The sequence below is a fragment of the Bubalus kerabau genome, chromosome 22, assembly GCF_029407905.1.
Source record: "Bubalus kerabau isolate K-KA32 ecotype Philippines breed swamp buffalo chromosome 22, PCC_UOA_SB_1v2, whole genome shotgun sequence".
Classification (NCBI taxonomy): domain Eukaryota; kingdom Metazoa; phylum Chordata; class Mammalia; order Artiodactyla; family Bovidae; genus Bubalus; species Bubalus kerabau.
The window spans coordinates 36,406,595-36,423,680 of record NC_073645.1 but is presented as its reverse complement, the minus strand read 5'-3'; the positions used below and the strand labels follow the sequence as shown (position 1 = coordinate 36,423,680).

The 17,086-nt window shown below is 44.0% G+C and overlaps 1 protein-coding gene across 2 annotated transcripts in view; it reads right to left on the bottom strand.

Annotated features, from left to right (window-relative positions):
• Positions 1 to 17,086, bottom strand: part of CASP7 (caspase 7) — a 41,853-nt gene that overhangs the window by 17,623 nt on the left and 7,144 nt on the right. For both annotated transcript variants that reach the window (XM_055560186.1, XM_055560187.1), the window contains exon 2: positions 16,539 to 16,648. In XM_055560186.1, coding sequence (XP_055416161.1) covers positions 16,539 to 16,648 — 110 coding nt within the window. The remainder of the gene's footprint in view (positions 1 to 16,538; positions 16,649 to 17,086) is intronic.

Sequence of the window (17,086 nt, the reverse complement as noted above, 5' to 3'; positions counted from 1 at the left end):
ATCTCATTTTCAAAATGAACTTCATATCTGCTTCCTCCTTCTGGATTTGAGTCAGTCCGTATTCATTTTTCCTTCTAACCTAAATAGGTTTTTGTTAAAAAACCTATTTTGAAACCCAGGTCTTTCTCTACCAAAGATGTGGATCAAAGAGTGATTATCAACTTAATCCCATCGAGTTCATCTTGCTAAGAGGCACCAGGGAAGTCCCGCTAAGAGGCACAGGCTTTGAGAAAACTCCACCTGTAGCTTAAGTCTGGGGAAGCAAACCCTGATGATTAGACTATGTAACAAGAGACAAGGAAGAAGAAGAACCGATAGTCGAGAAGTCACCAGGGGAAAAGAGCCAGGAAGAAACCAATTGGACTGGACTTTCCTGGTGGTCCAGTGGCTAAGAATCCACCTGCCAATGTAAAGGACATGGGTTCGATCCCTCCTCGGGGAAGATTTCACACGCCTCCTTGGAGAAACTAAGCCCGTGTGCCATGACTACTGAGCCTACACACCCAGAGCCTATGCTCTGCAACAAGAGAAGCCTTGCAGTGAGAAGCCCTTGCCCTGCAACTAGAGAGAAGCCCTCACTTGACACAATCAGAGAAAGTCTTCATACAGCAATGAAGACCCAGCCCAGCCAAAAGCAACAAAAAGCAAAAACCAAAAAAATAAAAAACAAAACCCAAGTGGACTGAAGACTTGCCTGTGGATGTATTCTGCAAGAAAGAGTCCAAGAGACTAGAGTCTACCACCAACTAGTTGCGAGGCTTCAGGCTCCCTCTTCCTGGGGATTATCTAGCTCCCTTCCACCCCATTGTCCTTCTTGTGCCATCTCTCCCACTCTGTCAGTTACTGCTGCCAGGCTGCGGCAGAGACATGAATTGAGCACAGCCTCACACGTAGGAAGGGGACTGATTCCTGAGAGGGGCTTATGTTCGGAAGCCCCAGTCGCAGATTCCGCAGGACACAGGACAATCATTGTGCTTAAGTCTTTCTTTTGTGTCTGACACCTAACATTGTTTGGAAATACTTTTGGACAAGTTCTCTTCCATTTTTTTTTTCCCCTCCACTGTTCCCATTTCCAATTTTGAAACTTAATAATAGCAAGCCTCCTTGAAAAGACCTGGCTGGCAGACTTAAGTTTATTCAATTAGCCACTCCCTCTTATAATAACCAGCAGGGCAAGTATCAAGATCCAATTCGGTCTCTACTTCCTGGATGGACTCTAAAAGAGAAGGTCTTGAATCCAAATCAAACAGTATTGTTAAAAAATAATGGGGAGGCTCTCCCTGTCTTGCTGTGGCATAATTGCCAATAAGTAGCGTTAAGTGAAGAGCAAAACAAAGCAGTAGAGCAGTGAGAACACTGTGCTACCTGTAGGAAAAATGAGTATCTCGCTTGGATTTGCATAAAGAGACTCCTGCAGGATGATACAAACGATAAATCCACAGATTCTGGGACTGGACTGCTTGGGTTGAAACTCTGCTGCAGCACATTGCTGAATGATAGTGGGCAAGTTACTTAACCTAACCTCTCTGTGCTTCAGTTTCCTCATTTGTAAAAAGAACAGTAACAGCCTCTGCCCCAAAGCTAGTAAACAACTTAATACCCACAAAGCACTTAGAACTGTGTTTGGCATGTAGTAAACTGTAAATAAATGTCATTATTATTACTCATGTTTCCCCATCTATTTCCCATGAAGTGATGGGACCATATGCCATGATCTTAGTTTTCTGAATGTTGAGCTTTAAGCCAACTTTTTGGATGGGGAAACAGTGGAAACAGTGTCAGACTTTATTTTTTGGGGCTCCAAAATCCCTGCAGATGGTGACTGCAGCCATGAAATTAAAAGATGCTTACTCCTTGGAAGGAAAGTTATGATCTACCTAGATAGCATATTAAAAAGCAGAGAGATTACTTTGCCAACAAATGTCTATCTAGTCAAAGCTATGGGTTTTCCAGTGGTCATGTATGGATGTGAGAGTTGGACTGTGAAGAAAGCTGAGCACCAAAGAACTGATGCTTTTGAACTGTGGTGTTGGAAAAGACTCTTGAGAGTCCCTTGGACTGCAAGGAGGTCCAACCAGTCCATCCTAAAGGAGATCAGTCCTGGGTGTTCATTGGAAGGAATGATGCTAAAGCTGAAGCTCCAGTACTTTGGCCACCTCATGCGAAGAGTTGACTCATTGGAAAAGACCCTGATGCTGGAAGGGATTGGGGGCAGAAGGAGAAGAGGATGACAGAGGATGAGATGGCTGGATGGCATTACCGACTCAATGGACATGAGTTTGAGTGAACTCCAGGAGTTGGTGATGGACAGGGAGGCCTGGCGTGCTGCGATTCACGGGGTCGCAAAGAGTCAGACATGACTGAGCGACTGAACTGAACTGAATTGATTACTCATGTTATTTATCACATGCATGCCTGTCAAGTCTCTTTAGTCATATCTGACTCTGTGACCCTATGGACCAGAGCCTGCCAGGCTCCTCTGTCAATGGGATTCTCCCAGCAGAAGTATGGAGTCAGTTGCCACGCCCTCCTCCAGGGGATCTTCCCAATCCGGGGATGCAAACTGAGTCTCTTACCTCTCATCTCCTGCAATGGCAGGTGGGCTCTTTACCACTAGTGCCACCTGGGAAGTCCATGTTATTTATTAAGTAGCATCAAAAGTGATTCCCTGTGTTCTAGAGGCCAAGGGTAGGATAGTAGGAAGGAGGAAGAATTTTGACTGTATATCTCGTTTTGTATCTATGAATAAGTTACCTATTCAAAGATTTTTAAAAGTTATTACTTAATAGTTAAAAATCACTTGCTGCAAATGAATTTCAAGATTGGCTCTGTTTTGAACATTACTTTTTTGAAACTTTTGGATTCATACTTTTTTTGTGCAATTGTTGAGAGATGTCCCTGAATACCCCATTTTTCTGTTTTCTACTGCAATTTCACCTCTTTCCCTAACTTTTAAAACTTCTTCCTCCTCTATGTGTCAATAGTAACAACAATAATAAATACAGTTCTACTAAGTACCACTTTTTGAACACTTGCTGCTTTACATATTCTATCTCAAATTACAATAACTCTATAAGGCATTAACCCCATAACTCATAGAACAGATTGCATTAACTTGTCCAAGATCACAAAGCTAGACAGTGGCAGTGCCCATATTTATTCTGCAGTCTAACACCTTATTCCAGGGTTTCTCTGTTAAAACAGATTCCCAGGCTTCGCCCTAGATCCAGGCTCTGATCCCCAGGCCTGGGTGTTTTCTTGGAGACACTCACACCCTCAGAAGCCTGAGGGCCTCAGCACTAGTCTGGGCCCTTTTGACCCTGACCTTTCACTCCTGTCTCTGCTCTTGCTTTAAGACTCTTGGTTACTTCCAGAGCTAGTGGAAGCAGATGTCCCAGTCCTGAGGGGTAGACCAGTCCCTCTCCCTCCTAAACAAGGTAGGAAGCACCAGCTCGTCCACCCTATCAAATGCCACTCTTCACAGGGCTGCAGCCTTTGGGCCCCTTAGCTCTGGGCCAGATCACAGGAGATATGCTTCGGGGAGCACGGCCTTGTGGAAGGCACCCTGGGTCAGCAGCATGGCTATATTTAGGGTCACGTGTGGGATTTATGGCTCTCCATGAAATCTGCAAGGTGACAGAGGTGACAGCTGAGCTGAACATTAAACCGAAATTAACAGCAACAACCAAGACACTTTCAGGAAACGCCTCTTTGCAAGCAAGGTCATCCTGATGTGCCCTTGTTTGCACAACGTTTGAGCAACTCTCCAGCACTGCCTTGGTGGCCCCATAACTCATATCAGCACAGTGTAGGGAGGGGAGCTCTGCCATCCCAGCATTAGCAGCTCATAAAGTTACTGTCTGGAGATCAATGGCCAGAGCCAAGCAGATTGTTAGATAAACAACTGCTGTTGGACAGAATCATAAGACCCTCAAAAGCTCCAAAGAGATGGTACTAATCCATCAGCCAAGTGCACAGAGATGAAGGTGGTCTGGTCCACACCTCAGCACTGCAGGGTCTCCAAAGCTGGGGTACCGGGAAGGGAACGAACAGGGTGATAAGAAGCTTTCAAGGATCCAAATTAAAAACTTCAGCTGACGATCCTCCCCCGAAGATAAGATTTTCTAAAAGTGGCTGTTCTTGTCTTCTCAGGTTTATTTAGCTTTTCTGCAGGAGGTGCTACCATATGTGAAAACTGGTATTACAGAGACCCCAAGAGGTGGACACGACGCGCACTTTGTTCCAGTCCAGGTCGATGGAAACCAGCCCTTCTCTGAATCTGACAAATGACATAAATGGTGGAGGAACCACTTCAGATATCCCCCAAGTCACCAGGAACACGGATCATTGATATATTTTTAAAATTTATTTTTTGAACTATAGTCGATTCACAACATTGTGTAGCAAAGTGATTCAGATACACGTATCTGAATACATATATTCTTTTTTTCATGTGTTCTTCCATTATGGTTTACCACACGATACTGAACACAGTCCCCTGTGCTCTACAGTAGGGCCTTGTTGTTCCATGAATATTTTTTAATAGTGTTTAATGCTTTAACGAAGTCTGTTAATAATCATTACCAACATTTGTTCTACAAAGTACAATGCAAGGTATGGAAGGATCTAACAAATAAAGACCAGCCAGGGTACTTTTAAAGCCAGATTCTATGCCTTCCCATTCTACCCTCCCCAGGCCCCATTCTGTCCCCTCCCTTTGCTGATTTTGTGCTGATAAACTTAGTCTCTAACTTGACCTTTCTACATTCTGAACACACTGGCCAAGATTACTGCACTGAGGAGAAACACCGGATTCTGGTTTTGAACCCTGCTGTTAAGTTCAAGGCTCTGATAAACCATTGAATTAAAAGTTCCAAAATCCTCTTAAAAGTTCATGTGTTACACAATTGGCTGCAGATTAAAAAAAAAAAAACAAATCTGACCACAAAATCACCATGCTTAATTGGGGCCAGACAAGCAAGATCACAAGAGCCACGAAGGCCTAGCAGAAGGACTGACTTAGGAAGTGCGTTCAAGTGTGCACTCAGATACAATGAGCAGCTAATTTACAGAAGCTGGCTGGCCGACTGTGGTGCTTCCCCACCATCCTTCATGTTGTCTGCTGTTGTAGTTCCTCGCTCATATGGGGAAGGACCACTATCTTCAACTCCCAGATGCATTCCAGTAAGCTCAAATCTCTGCTGGGAACACAGCTAATGCCAGCACTGATTATCAGGAAGGAACTGGATAATTCTAACCTCTTAGATTGAGAGCCATTTTTCAGAACCTCAAATTTCACAGTGCACAGCCAACTCAGTCATTTCAGCAACATCAAGAGGCAAAGAATTACAACCAAGCTCCAATGGTTATTTATACAAAAAGACTTCCTTGAAGAATCCACAGTCACTCGTACCAGAAAACATTATAGGATAAAAATACTGTGCCTCCTTTACAAAGAAGTAAAAAACCTCAGAAGGCGCACAATAAATTTTTATAATACACTCGGCACAAGTATTATTTTCCCCATCACCGGAGTGAATAAATACAGGTTTTATCTTCTTACAGATCCCCTAGGCTGCTCAAAATGTGAATTATACCTTTCTATATTTGGAAGGGAATATATAAGCACCCAAACCCGCTCCTATTTATTTTCTAAAGTGTCTCCATGAATAGGATTCCCAGTAGCTCTGTTTGCAGACATTCATCAGCACCAAAGTAAACACTCCACCAGGCACACAGTTCCCTAGGGCTGCTTCAATCGGAACCAGAGCTCTGGTTTTCATAGCTGCTTTGTCTAAATATTTTTGTGATGATTCGTTCATGGTTTCAAGATTTAAGGAGAGGGCATCCCCAGGTTGGGACACACCAAGGCACAGAACAAGACCGACAGGAAGGAAAAGAGTGAAGGTGGTACCTCATGTCTCCATCCGAAAGCACCCCCCTCTGCATCAGAACTACACTTCGCCCTGCGATGACCGGCAGCGAGTTTCCTTCTTCCCTGAAATAATAAAAACTCAACATGCTCGGAGCTCAGCAGGGGCAGGAGACTGGCACAGTCCGCCCGGCCCTGAAGGCCTGTGACTGAATCAGCAGTGAACTGCACGCTGGACTTTTCCATAGGACCATTCACACTGGGGCTGGGAACATCACACTGGCCTCCCCCTTCTCTGCTGACCGGCAGAAATGCCCAGGCTCCACGTGGCTGCCTCCTCCCCATTCCAGGACGGCTCCCTAGAGAAAAAGTGACTTTCTAGGAACTTGGGGTCCCAAGGGAAAACCCACACACTTCCACGAAGATGCAGCCAGCAGCACCATCTTTAAGAGTGAAAAACTAGAAACGATGGGGCAATGGCCAAGCAGGGGACAGAGGATAGAGAGAATAAAATACTACACAGCTATTTAAAGTGATGAGCATGCAGATGCAGGCAACCCACCGAAGTGTCAAATGCACAAAAAGGTGGCAAAACAGCATACACAGGAACTGCGAAAAGATGTAAAATTTTATGTAAGTGAATGAAAGTAGGAAGTGAGTGTGTGTTCAATCAGAGTTCAAATTCATTAAGGTTATTTTTTTTCCTTATCAAGATACTCAAGATAGTACTGTAAGTAATAAAACAAAAGACCACAGACGTATACCAAGCACCTTAATTTTCAAGTAAGGCATATAATCATTTTTCAAGGGTCCTGAAAAAAGCAAATGGTTCAGGAAATGACTATACTTTTCCCCTTTCACTCCTCCAAATGCAATAAGGAAGAGGCAAACACATAAAAACCCAGATTATTAAGCAAACAGCTCAGCAGTGCTGTTCTCAATTTCCTGGTTCAAGGTCACAGTTAATGAAAGGTGTGAAGCTGATGAAGTCGAGTTACAACATCTGCTCTCCTGGGCAAGCCTCCTAATCACTTGCCATCCTCAGGTTTGTGAAGGAGAGGAAACTGGCTCCATTCCTTCTCTGAAACTACATTTGCAAAAATACACTTCCATTGGGAAACAAAGTCAGTTTAAAGTCAGGCTAAGGAGAAGAATTACTAGCCTCCATATTTCCAACTTCCTCCTTGAAAAAAGAATAGAGACCTCTGGCAATAAAAACTGATAAATGACTTAAAAAAAATCATTCAGGGGAAATAAAGGACAGAATTCTCTTTAAATAGCCTAGAACAAAGTGGGAGACACAACGGTATCTGTATTGTGGCTGCAGGCTCCAGAACTGAGAACAGCTCAGACACTTCGTTTTGATTCTCTAACAAGCACTTCATCTACCTTTTCCACTTTCAGCCGCGGAGTTTACAGAGTCATCATACCAGCTGTAGGCCAGACAGAAAGCCCTAAGCACCAGTGAGCTGGGGTTTGATCATGCAAGGCCACAATGCACATTTCTTACTGTGACTACAAGCTCCCTTGAGAAACAATGGGTCTTATTCTCATAGTACTTTTCTATTACTGGACTTCTATGCTAACGGTGTTTGAAAAGTTCTATTACTATTTACCCGCCTTTCTCCCTTTTTAAAAAACCTTTTATTTTGTATTGGGGTATAGCCAATGAACAACGCTGTTCAGGTGAACAGCAAAGGGGCTTGGCCATACATATACGTGTATCCATTCTCTCCCAAACTCCTTTCTCACTTTTTCTGTTAACTTTATAGCTTCATTATTTCTCTTCTAGAAGAGCAATCATCTATACATGTAGAAGTTATGGCTTCAAAGTTTTAGACTGCGTGATCATGTTTCAGAGGTGTGGCTCGCTGCTCCTGAAACAGTCACATGGCCCCCTTTATCAGAAAGCCCATCGCTAGCCCTGTTGAAATGCTGTCTGTATACCATCCCTCAGCTGAAGTGAAGCAGAAAGGGAGCAGTTTCAATGAAGAATTAAATTTGCTGACCCACTTGGGTGGAAGAAAAAAACCGCCCCGCTGGTGGATTAATATGGTTGAATAGCTCGATGCCACGGCACTTGTGGACGGCACTTGATGCAGTGACCGCAAGTCAGACCTGGGTCTTAGTCTTGCTGGGTGACTGTGAACAGAGGACTTAACCTCTCTGGTCTTCACTTTCTCTGATCATTACAGAAGGGGAACTGGATAAATTACCTTTCAAGGAGTTCTCTGGTTTGAAATTACGGTTCTAAGATTTGTCCCTCATCATGTCCTTTAATTCTCACAAACAACCCACTGGGTGGTATTGATATTTCTCCCACACAGATGAGGAAACTGAGGCTCAAGAAAGCCAAAACATTTGCTCTAGTTGCTCAACTAGAGTGGGACTCAGGGCCAGGATCTGAACCTGAGTTGTCCAACTCTACACCAGCACGGTTGTCATTTTAAGCAATACCATCACTGCTTCAACTACATCATTAAACCATGATTACTCTTTATATAAAAAATTGGGAGACAGGCCTCCAGGACTCCAGGGTCTGAACTTGAAGGCTACCTTTACTGAAAATGTAAACTGCCTGGCTATATTTTAAAGTTCTTTTTCTCTTAGGGTGCTTGGACCTGGTCTCTTTCAATCAATGAGTATGACCGAATGACTTTTGCTTAATTAGGGACACAGGCTTTGGAATGAGTTAATGTCTGCTTTGTCCCTTCTTTTCTCCAATTCGCCCACCCCTCCTCCAAATGAACAGGCAGGCCACCTGGATCTTTCTTATAACCACACAAATAACACTTTTTTAAAACAAAATAGGGACCTGTTTACATATAACACTTACTGGTGGAGCAACTCAAGCTGCAGCCCAGGAGAAAGAAGAATTACAACCAAGTGCTATTTAGGAAACACACTCCAGGAAGGACAAAAGTTGGACCACAGAGATGACACAGAGGGGAAAGCCCATGGGATCTGAGCCAGAGCCTCAAAAGTAGGGAATTTATCAAGCTTCGAAAACAAGACTTTTCTCCTGCCCTCCTCACTCAGGAACTGGAAGGATAAACACACCCCTTGGCAGGGACACCCCTGGCTCCACCAAGGCCCCGGGGAAATTTGAGAGCCTGTGCAATCTGTTTTCTGCGTTTTTTATTTCCTTTAATAGTGACCTTGGGCAGAGCTCAGAAAGGAGTCTCTGATTTCTCAGCTGCAGTGTTGCTGGGAGGGGGTATCTTCCAGGCTACTGGGCAGGGCTTGGTTTTGTATCTGCCATGGTTTCCAGTGGTACCACTGGAACAAAACTCACCCTGTTCAAGGGCCTCCACTGAGACCTGTGCTGTGTGGCCTGGCCTGACCATCACTCCCCTGTGACTTTGTGCCCCACCCCCACTCCCCGCCAGGCAGGCTCTTCCCCTCCCCTGATAACCCACTGTCTATTCTCTGACAAGTCCCTCCTCCTCCAGCTTGCCCCCATCCTTCCTCTCCCAGCCTCATGCAGCTCCCAATACTCTACAATTCTGTGAACAGCTATTCCTGGTTACCAACTATTTTAGCTGTGCCTAGATATTCATTAAGAACTTGAGTTTAAAAAAAAAAAAAAAAAAAAAAGAACTTGAGTTTATATCCAGAGCAGGGACCACATCATTAACACAGATGGCAGGTAACCTGGGCTAGGATTTAGTGTTACTGTTAATATCAAGAGAGATCCTTCTTCCAGTGCTCAGATGACATGAAGTCTTGTTCAAAAATGATGGCTCATAATGAACATAGATGGTACACACACAGTTGCCCCTTCGTATCTGAGGGCGATTGGTTCTGGAATCCCTGAGGATACCAAAATCCTTGGATGCTCAAGTACGGTGTTTAAAATGGGGTAGTATTTGCATATAGGGCTTCCCAGGTGGCAACAGTGGTAAAGAACCTGTCTGCCAAAGCAAGAGACTTAAGAGATGGGGATTCAGTCCCTGGTTGGGAAGATCCCCTGGAGAAGGGAATGGCAACCCACTCCAGTATTCTTGCCTGGAGGATCCTATGGATGGAGGAACCTGATGGGCTACAGTCCAGGAGGTTGCAAAGAGTCCAACATGACTGAAGTGACTTAGCACCGTGTGCATATAATATAGGCATATCCTCCCTTATACTTTAAATTATCCTTAGATTACTTATATAATACTTAAAACAATATAAATGCTGTGTAAATAGTTGCTGGCACTCTGCAAATCCATTTTGCTTTTTGAACCTTTCTGAAACCCCCTCTCCCAAATTTTCAATCCACAGTTGGTTAGATTCACAGGTACAGAACAGAGAGCACACAGCACTTACTTCTTCTAACTCATTTAAAACAATTTTTAATGGAACTTTTTCTATTTTTATTAAAAAAAATTTATTGGAATATAGTTACTAAGTCCAAGCATTTTACTAATTTAAATTTTACATTCTAAATATTTTTACTTTGAGGTTCTCTGTCTTTTCCAAGTGTACTTCAATAATCAGATAAGTAGAAGACATTTTAATAAACTTTTGTGTTTTAAGAAATACGAATTAAGGAATAGTCTGGTTTACTCTGGAGAAAGAAATGGCAACCTACTCCAGTACTCTTGCCTGGAAAATCCCATGGACAGAGGAGCCTGGAAGGCTACAGTTCATGGGGCCGCAAAGAATCGAATACAATTGAGCGACTTCCCTTACTCAGGGCCCAATGAAATGGGCTTCCCCGATGGTTCAAGAGACCTGGGTTCGATCCCTGGGTCGGGAAGATTCCCCTGGAGGAGGAAATGGCAACCGACTCCAGTGCTCTTGCCTGGAAAATCCCATGGACAGAGGAGCATGGCAGGCTGTAGTCCATAGGGTTGCAAAGAGTCAGACATGACTGAGCACGAATGCAATGAAATGGAAATAAAACGATGCTGTCATGCCATCTAGTGGCAGTGAGACAAAAAACCAAGACAAGTCTAAGGGCCTGGGACCACCTAGGTCACTGCGTCCATCCCATCCAGACTTCTGGGGAGAAAAGAGAGGTCTTTTTGTTTCCCGGAGTCCTTGGGGTTTCCAGTGGAGGGTGAGGGTCCTCAATTAGAGACAGATGGGGTGCTACTGCCCCCTCCTCTGCCTTCAGTTCAGTTCAGTCACTCAGTTGTGTCCGACTCTTTGTGACTCCATGGACTGCAGAACGCCAGTCTTCCCTGTCCATCACCAACTCCCAGAGCTTGCTCAAACTCATGTCCATCCAGTCCACTGCCTTACCTTCCTGCAATTCTGACACCTAGAGAAGGGAGCTGGGGATGGGCCAGGAGGGAAGGTGCCTGCCATTAGCTGCAGGGAGCACCCAGAGCAGCAGCAACACTCCCATACCACAGGCTGCGCCCACCCCTCTGGCGTGAGGGATGCAAAGTTCCCCACACTCTGCAGAGGGAACCAGGGAGGGGCTGCCACACACCTGCCAGACTTGCAGGAAACAACCAGCATCTAGGGCTATGTTCACCCCAGTCACCGAATTATAACCCCAGTCAGAGTCCATAAAGCACAGATGGTAAGTGTGGGTGTCCATGGGCCAGGTGTGATAAGGGACACTCCTTCTTTGCTTCAGATTATCCTGTCTTAATCACACTTGGAGTTTCACCCCATCATATACGAGGTCTCTGACACCATCCAAGTTTCTCACGAGGTTTTGGTCAGCAAAGCCACAGGCAGCAGGCATGGTCTGAAGCAGGAAGCACTGCAAGGCAGCAAATGCTGCTGCAGTGTTATCACCGTGACACTGGAGATAGAAAGGGCTTTACCCCTTTGCTGAGCTAGAGGGCTCAGTGGGCACGAGCCACCTTCAACACTCCCTGGGATCCAGGTGTCACTTTCCTCTTGTCAATCTTTTCTCTGGATTCTCCTTCCATTCAGTCAAAGTTTGACAACTTCTATCTCTCAGAAGCTCTGGAGGCCCCCGTCCCGCTCCATCTACACCATCCACTCTGCCTGGGGAACTCCTAACCTGCTTCCTTTCCCCACAAACCCCTCTTCAGAGCATCCCCCTCCGTGCTGCAGCTTGGGTGATCTCGTGGGTTTCTGTAGGTATTATCGATCAAGTCACTCTACGGCTTAAACCCTTTAGTGACCTCCCCATCCTTAGAACCAATTCCAGATCCTTTCTGTGACCTGTAGACAAGTCCTTCTAAAGTCCAGCTCGGCCAATCTCCCCCCATCTCTGCTCTGCCCACTCCTGACACCATCACACTTCAGTTACTGGTTCCATGTGTGGTTTCCCTACCAGAGTGTGAGTGTCTGAGGCAGAGACCACACTGATCATGTTGGTCTGCTTGCCGGCTGCAAACCCAGGGCCAAACACAGGACCTGGCACGTAAAGGTGGCAACTGAGAGTGGCAGTCAGAGTGTGAATGTCTGAGGCAGAGACCACACTAGCATGTTGGTCTGCTTGCCCGCTGCAAACCCAGGCCCAAACACAGGACCTGGCACACACAGGTGGCAACTGAGAGTGGTGGTTGAGAGCTCGTGAGTAAAGGTTGAGAGGCAGGTGAGGAAAGGTTCAAATCCTGGCTCTGCCACTAGTCAACTATGGGACCTGCTGCAAGGGACTTATGTTCTTTCAGTCACTCTGCAAATATTTACTGAATGGGACTTCCCTGGTGGCTCGGTGGATAAGAATCTGTCTGCCAATGCAGGGGACACTGGTTCGATCCCTGGTCCAGGAAGATTCCACACGTGGTGGAGTAACAGAGCTCATGTACCACAAGTACTGAAGCCCACGCGCCTAGAGTCTGCGCTCCACAACAGGAGAGGCCACTGCAATGAGAAACCCACACACTGCAACCAGAACTACCTCCCAATGGAGACCCAGCACAGCCAAAAATAAGTAATACATTTAAAAAAAATGAATGAACAAATGAAATAATCAATTAGTGACCAAAATGGTATCTCAAGTGGTTAATTTTAAAGATACTTTACTAGATGAAAGAAACTTCTATCCTATTAAAGTTAAATAACAAAAAAAAAATCAAACAAAAAAAGGTAGGAAAAATCTAAATTTTAAGGGTTTGTCACACATTTTACTTGAATTTTAGCTGTCTCTTTGGTAGGTGGCTGGTGTATTTTCTAACATATGGGTACAGGTCAGATCTGAGTGAAGGCAGAGAAAATAAACAACTAATATTTCACAACCTGGATGAAGACAAAATTAAAATGACATTTAATGTAGCTCGAATACTGTTTAGTAAGTCAACAATTATGGATGCAATTCATATAACTAAAATAAGCAGTCCAGAAGATGGTATTTAATTTAAATATTTTGCAAGGGTACTTACTGTTTATTTTGATAATATGAAGGCTGATGTTAATATCAGCCACACTATAAAAAAGGTAAGATCCCCTGGAGTAAGGGAATGGCTACCCACTCCAGTATTCTTGACTGGAGAACTCCATGGATAAAGGAGCCTGGTGGGCTACAGTCCATGGGGTTGCAAAAAGTCTGACCACAACTGAGAAACTAATACATAAAAAAGGTATAGTAGACCAGAATATAGGTTATATCCAGGCTTATTTACCTTTCCAAAGAATTTAGGGGGGTAAAAAACCCCTGCATCAAAGACCACACCTATTTTGTGCAAGATGATGGGTCTTCTAGGCAATGGTCTCCAATCAGGTACTGGAAGACTTTCCAAGGGATGCAGACAAGACATTTTTAAGTGAATGAATTGCCAGATCCTCAGTTTCCATTTGTATTTTTCCTAAAACTGGTCTGCTTGAGTATGATACCACCTCCCCTTTACGAACTCCCATCTTGCCAACAGAAGAAAAGGGTGGACTTCTCACCTACCCTGAATCTTAGATGACCTAGAAACTGCCACATGATCTGACAAAGGGCCGAACATCAGTGTCCCTGTGTCTCCCAGGCTCGCACTGAGGTGTGCTGAGGTAGGGGGCAGGGGCTCGTTATTAATACTTATACAAGAGTCTGATCAGGGTGAAGGATGGCATTAGAAATAGGGCTGTTTGGGGCCACACTGGACTGTTTAGATCCAATTATATATCAAAAAATATTTTAAAATACATATGATAAGATGACATGAGAGTGGGTGACTCTCATTTAAGGATTTTAACACCCTAATTATTCCCAAAGACTCTATCACTTCTGAGCTAGAGTCCTGGGAGAGCAAAGTAAACAATCACAAATAAGTGAATAAATAAAGCCCAGCACCGGGCTTTGTGCCCTTTCCTTCCTTCCTTATCTCCATTTGGTTTTGGGTGACTGTTGAAGAACAATGTCAACAACTCAGGTGGAGAATAGAGAAGGAGAGCAGTTCATGAGGAGAAAGGACCAGTTTTCAAAAATAAACAAACAGCATCCAGTGTAAAAGCAACTCACCAAAACGATACTGACAAATATTTATTAATGCAATTTTAATTATCTTCTATCTATTGGAGCATTTTGGGTTAAACAAGTTGCCTTTAAGTAAAAAAGAAACAGGTTGAATTAACAGTTATTTGAGGAGTTTTGATCAAGTCTTTTTGGTGTACTTCCCAGAAACTGAAAAAAATTAAAGGTCTCAAGGGTTGAATAACAATTTATTTTGTAAGTCAGATACTTTCCAATTCTTTATTTTCAATACAACTGAAGAAAGAGCTAATTGAGCTGTCATGTTTGGCGCAGAACTCAGAAGGAACTGAAAGAATTAAGTGACATTATCACAAAACTGCTGCCATACCATGTACTTATTCAGTTTCTCAGCATGTCTATCTCTAAAAATGAAAAACAGGAAAAAATGATGATACGAAACTCTTTCTTCTTCTAGCAAAAAGTATTATTTGTCCATTTAATCACAAACTAGCTTTTTAAATGCCCTCCCCTCCCATATTTGATCATTATTTCTATGAAAAATTATTTAACAGCACTAACAATTTATCAACATTTATTTGTTCTGATCAACTGTCAATAAAAAACAATAACTTAGTTTGGGAGAAATTTCTTTCAATACTCATAAAACCTGGAAAAATGTCTTCAAACGTATGCATATGTATATATGCATATATATATATGTTAAAGAAATGTATGATGAGGTGATCAATAAAAGACTTTCAAGCAACTAAATCTATTACATCAGAATAAAATACTGTGGACAGAGACAATCAAAAAAAGGGTTTGAGGGGAAAAAAAAAGAAACATAAAAATTCTAGATGTTACAGGACAGCTTGTTCACGAACCTTTCTAATGGGTTAAATTACTAAAGAATTAGACTCCATACACTCAAAGGGATGATTTTTAAATGTTAGTCTTGAGAACACCCTTTTCATTTTCATAATTTCTGGGAAGTATAACAAAAGGCTTTACTAAGACTTCTGAAATGACTATTACACGATTCCAGTTTCTCTTTTACTTAGAGGCAATCTACTTAACCTGAATACTCAAGAGAGATGGGAAAACAGAAATACTATTACATCCTTTGCAAATATTTTGACAAGAAATTTATATGTCACCTTAAAGTGTATGAGGAGGTGTGTGTCTTAGTTTTACATTATTTGGGGGGTATGTGAGCAGAAACATTTGAAGGCCACTGCACTGGGGAATGGTTCAGCCTGGACCACCTGACCTTATGACTTTGAAAAGTTTTTAGCAATTGCAGCTGTATTTTCTGGTTGTCTCATGGGATATCTTTGGCCCTAAATGGCAACCAGTGCCAATGGAATGCAGATCTAGGATGCTGAGGTCTTCCCACTTTTCTGAGCCTTGTTTGGGATGATGTGACCCAAGGCTCTCTGTGGGATGTTGCAGGGAGCTAGAATGCCCCTTGTCAGCAGCAATTCCCTTCCGGAGCACTGCTGGGGAGCACTCCCTAACCTCAGACTTTATCCCCCTCACTGTCTCTCCAACGTGGGGCTTGGTTTAGGAGCTAGCAAGAAGGCTGATGCTTCTGACCACAGACTATCCCTGCCTCTTGCCAGGGAGCCCCACTCACTGCCCTTCCACGACCAGTGTTAAGGAGGGCAGGTAAGGGGCTCCTCCACTTCCCTGCAGCCCTACTTTTAAGTAGAAAGCACAGCAGAGGTGTTAAGTGAGCAGTGCTGGTGCTGCCTGGACTCTAATCTCAGCTCTACCATTTATTCACTGCCATCACAAAGGCAGGCTACTAAACCTCATAATGTCTGTTTACTTACCTGTTAAGTGATGGTAACAACAAAGCCATCTCCTGGGGTTGTGAGGATTTCATGCAATACTAAGCTGGCATACAAAAGCTTAATAAAGGAAGCTGTTATTATTAAATGTAAAGCTCAGGATTTAAGAAGTGAAAAAAGGAAAAGGCAACGGTAGGAATCAGCAGGGTGCTACCCTAAAATCTCCTATCCCATGGTCCCCAGTTCAGCCTTTCAGCCAAGCCTGGTCCCAGCTGACAGCAGTAATAATCCATGCTTTTTCCCAAAGGAGGCTGGCTGCAATTTACCTCTGATGGGGAGCTGGGCTCCCCCACACCTGGGCCTACCCTGGAGACAGGGGAGTGCACAGGGGGACCCCCGTGTTGTCATACACAGCAGCAGGATTCTGCACAAATCTCCCATGCACAGCACAGGCTTCCTCCCCGAAGGCCCCCCTTCTGCATGGGTGAGTGGAGATGACAGAGGCATGACAGGCTGAAGTGACCCAGGGTTCCTCTTTAACTCAGCGAGAAAGGAAACTTACCTGAAGATCGATGAGACAAAAGAGGACCGGTCTGGCTTTGCATCAACTGTATCATTGTTTGCGGGATCCTCAGCCCCCTGCTCCACAATATGGCCTTGATCGTCTGCCATCTGGAAGGAAAAAAAACAACCAGAAAATTGGTACCCAGTGGCACCACTGGCCTCATGATGTTTTAAATAACACTCATTCAGTGACACAGTTTTTATTTAAGCCTAGAGATGATCAGTATTGCCTATCTGGGCTCCAGGGCTGCCATACCAATAACTCATTCAAATGCTCGAGCGCCAGCTCTACTTCAGGCTTCCCTCCAGAGTCTGGATACACAGCTGCAAAGAAAGCAAGGTCCTTGTCCCTCTGGGAGCTTCTAATCCAGCATCCATGATTCTGTTAAATATTCACTGTGTAGGAGAAACTGTGGAAGGTTCATCAAGGTCTGTAATAACAAGAAACTCCTCCTGAATTCCTGACAGGTTGTAAGATGTTCATCCTTTGCCTGGCATCCCTCAAGCCCAGTTCAAAAAACAGAGACTTCACTGGTGGCTCCTTGG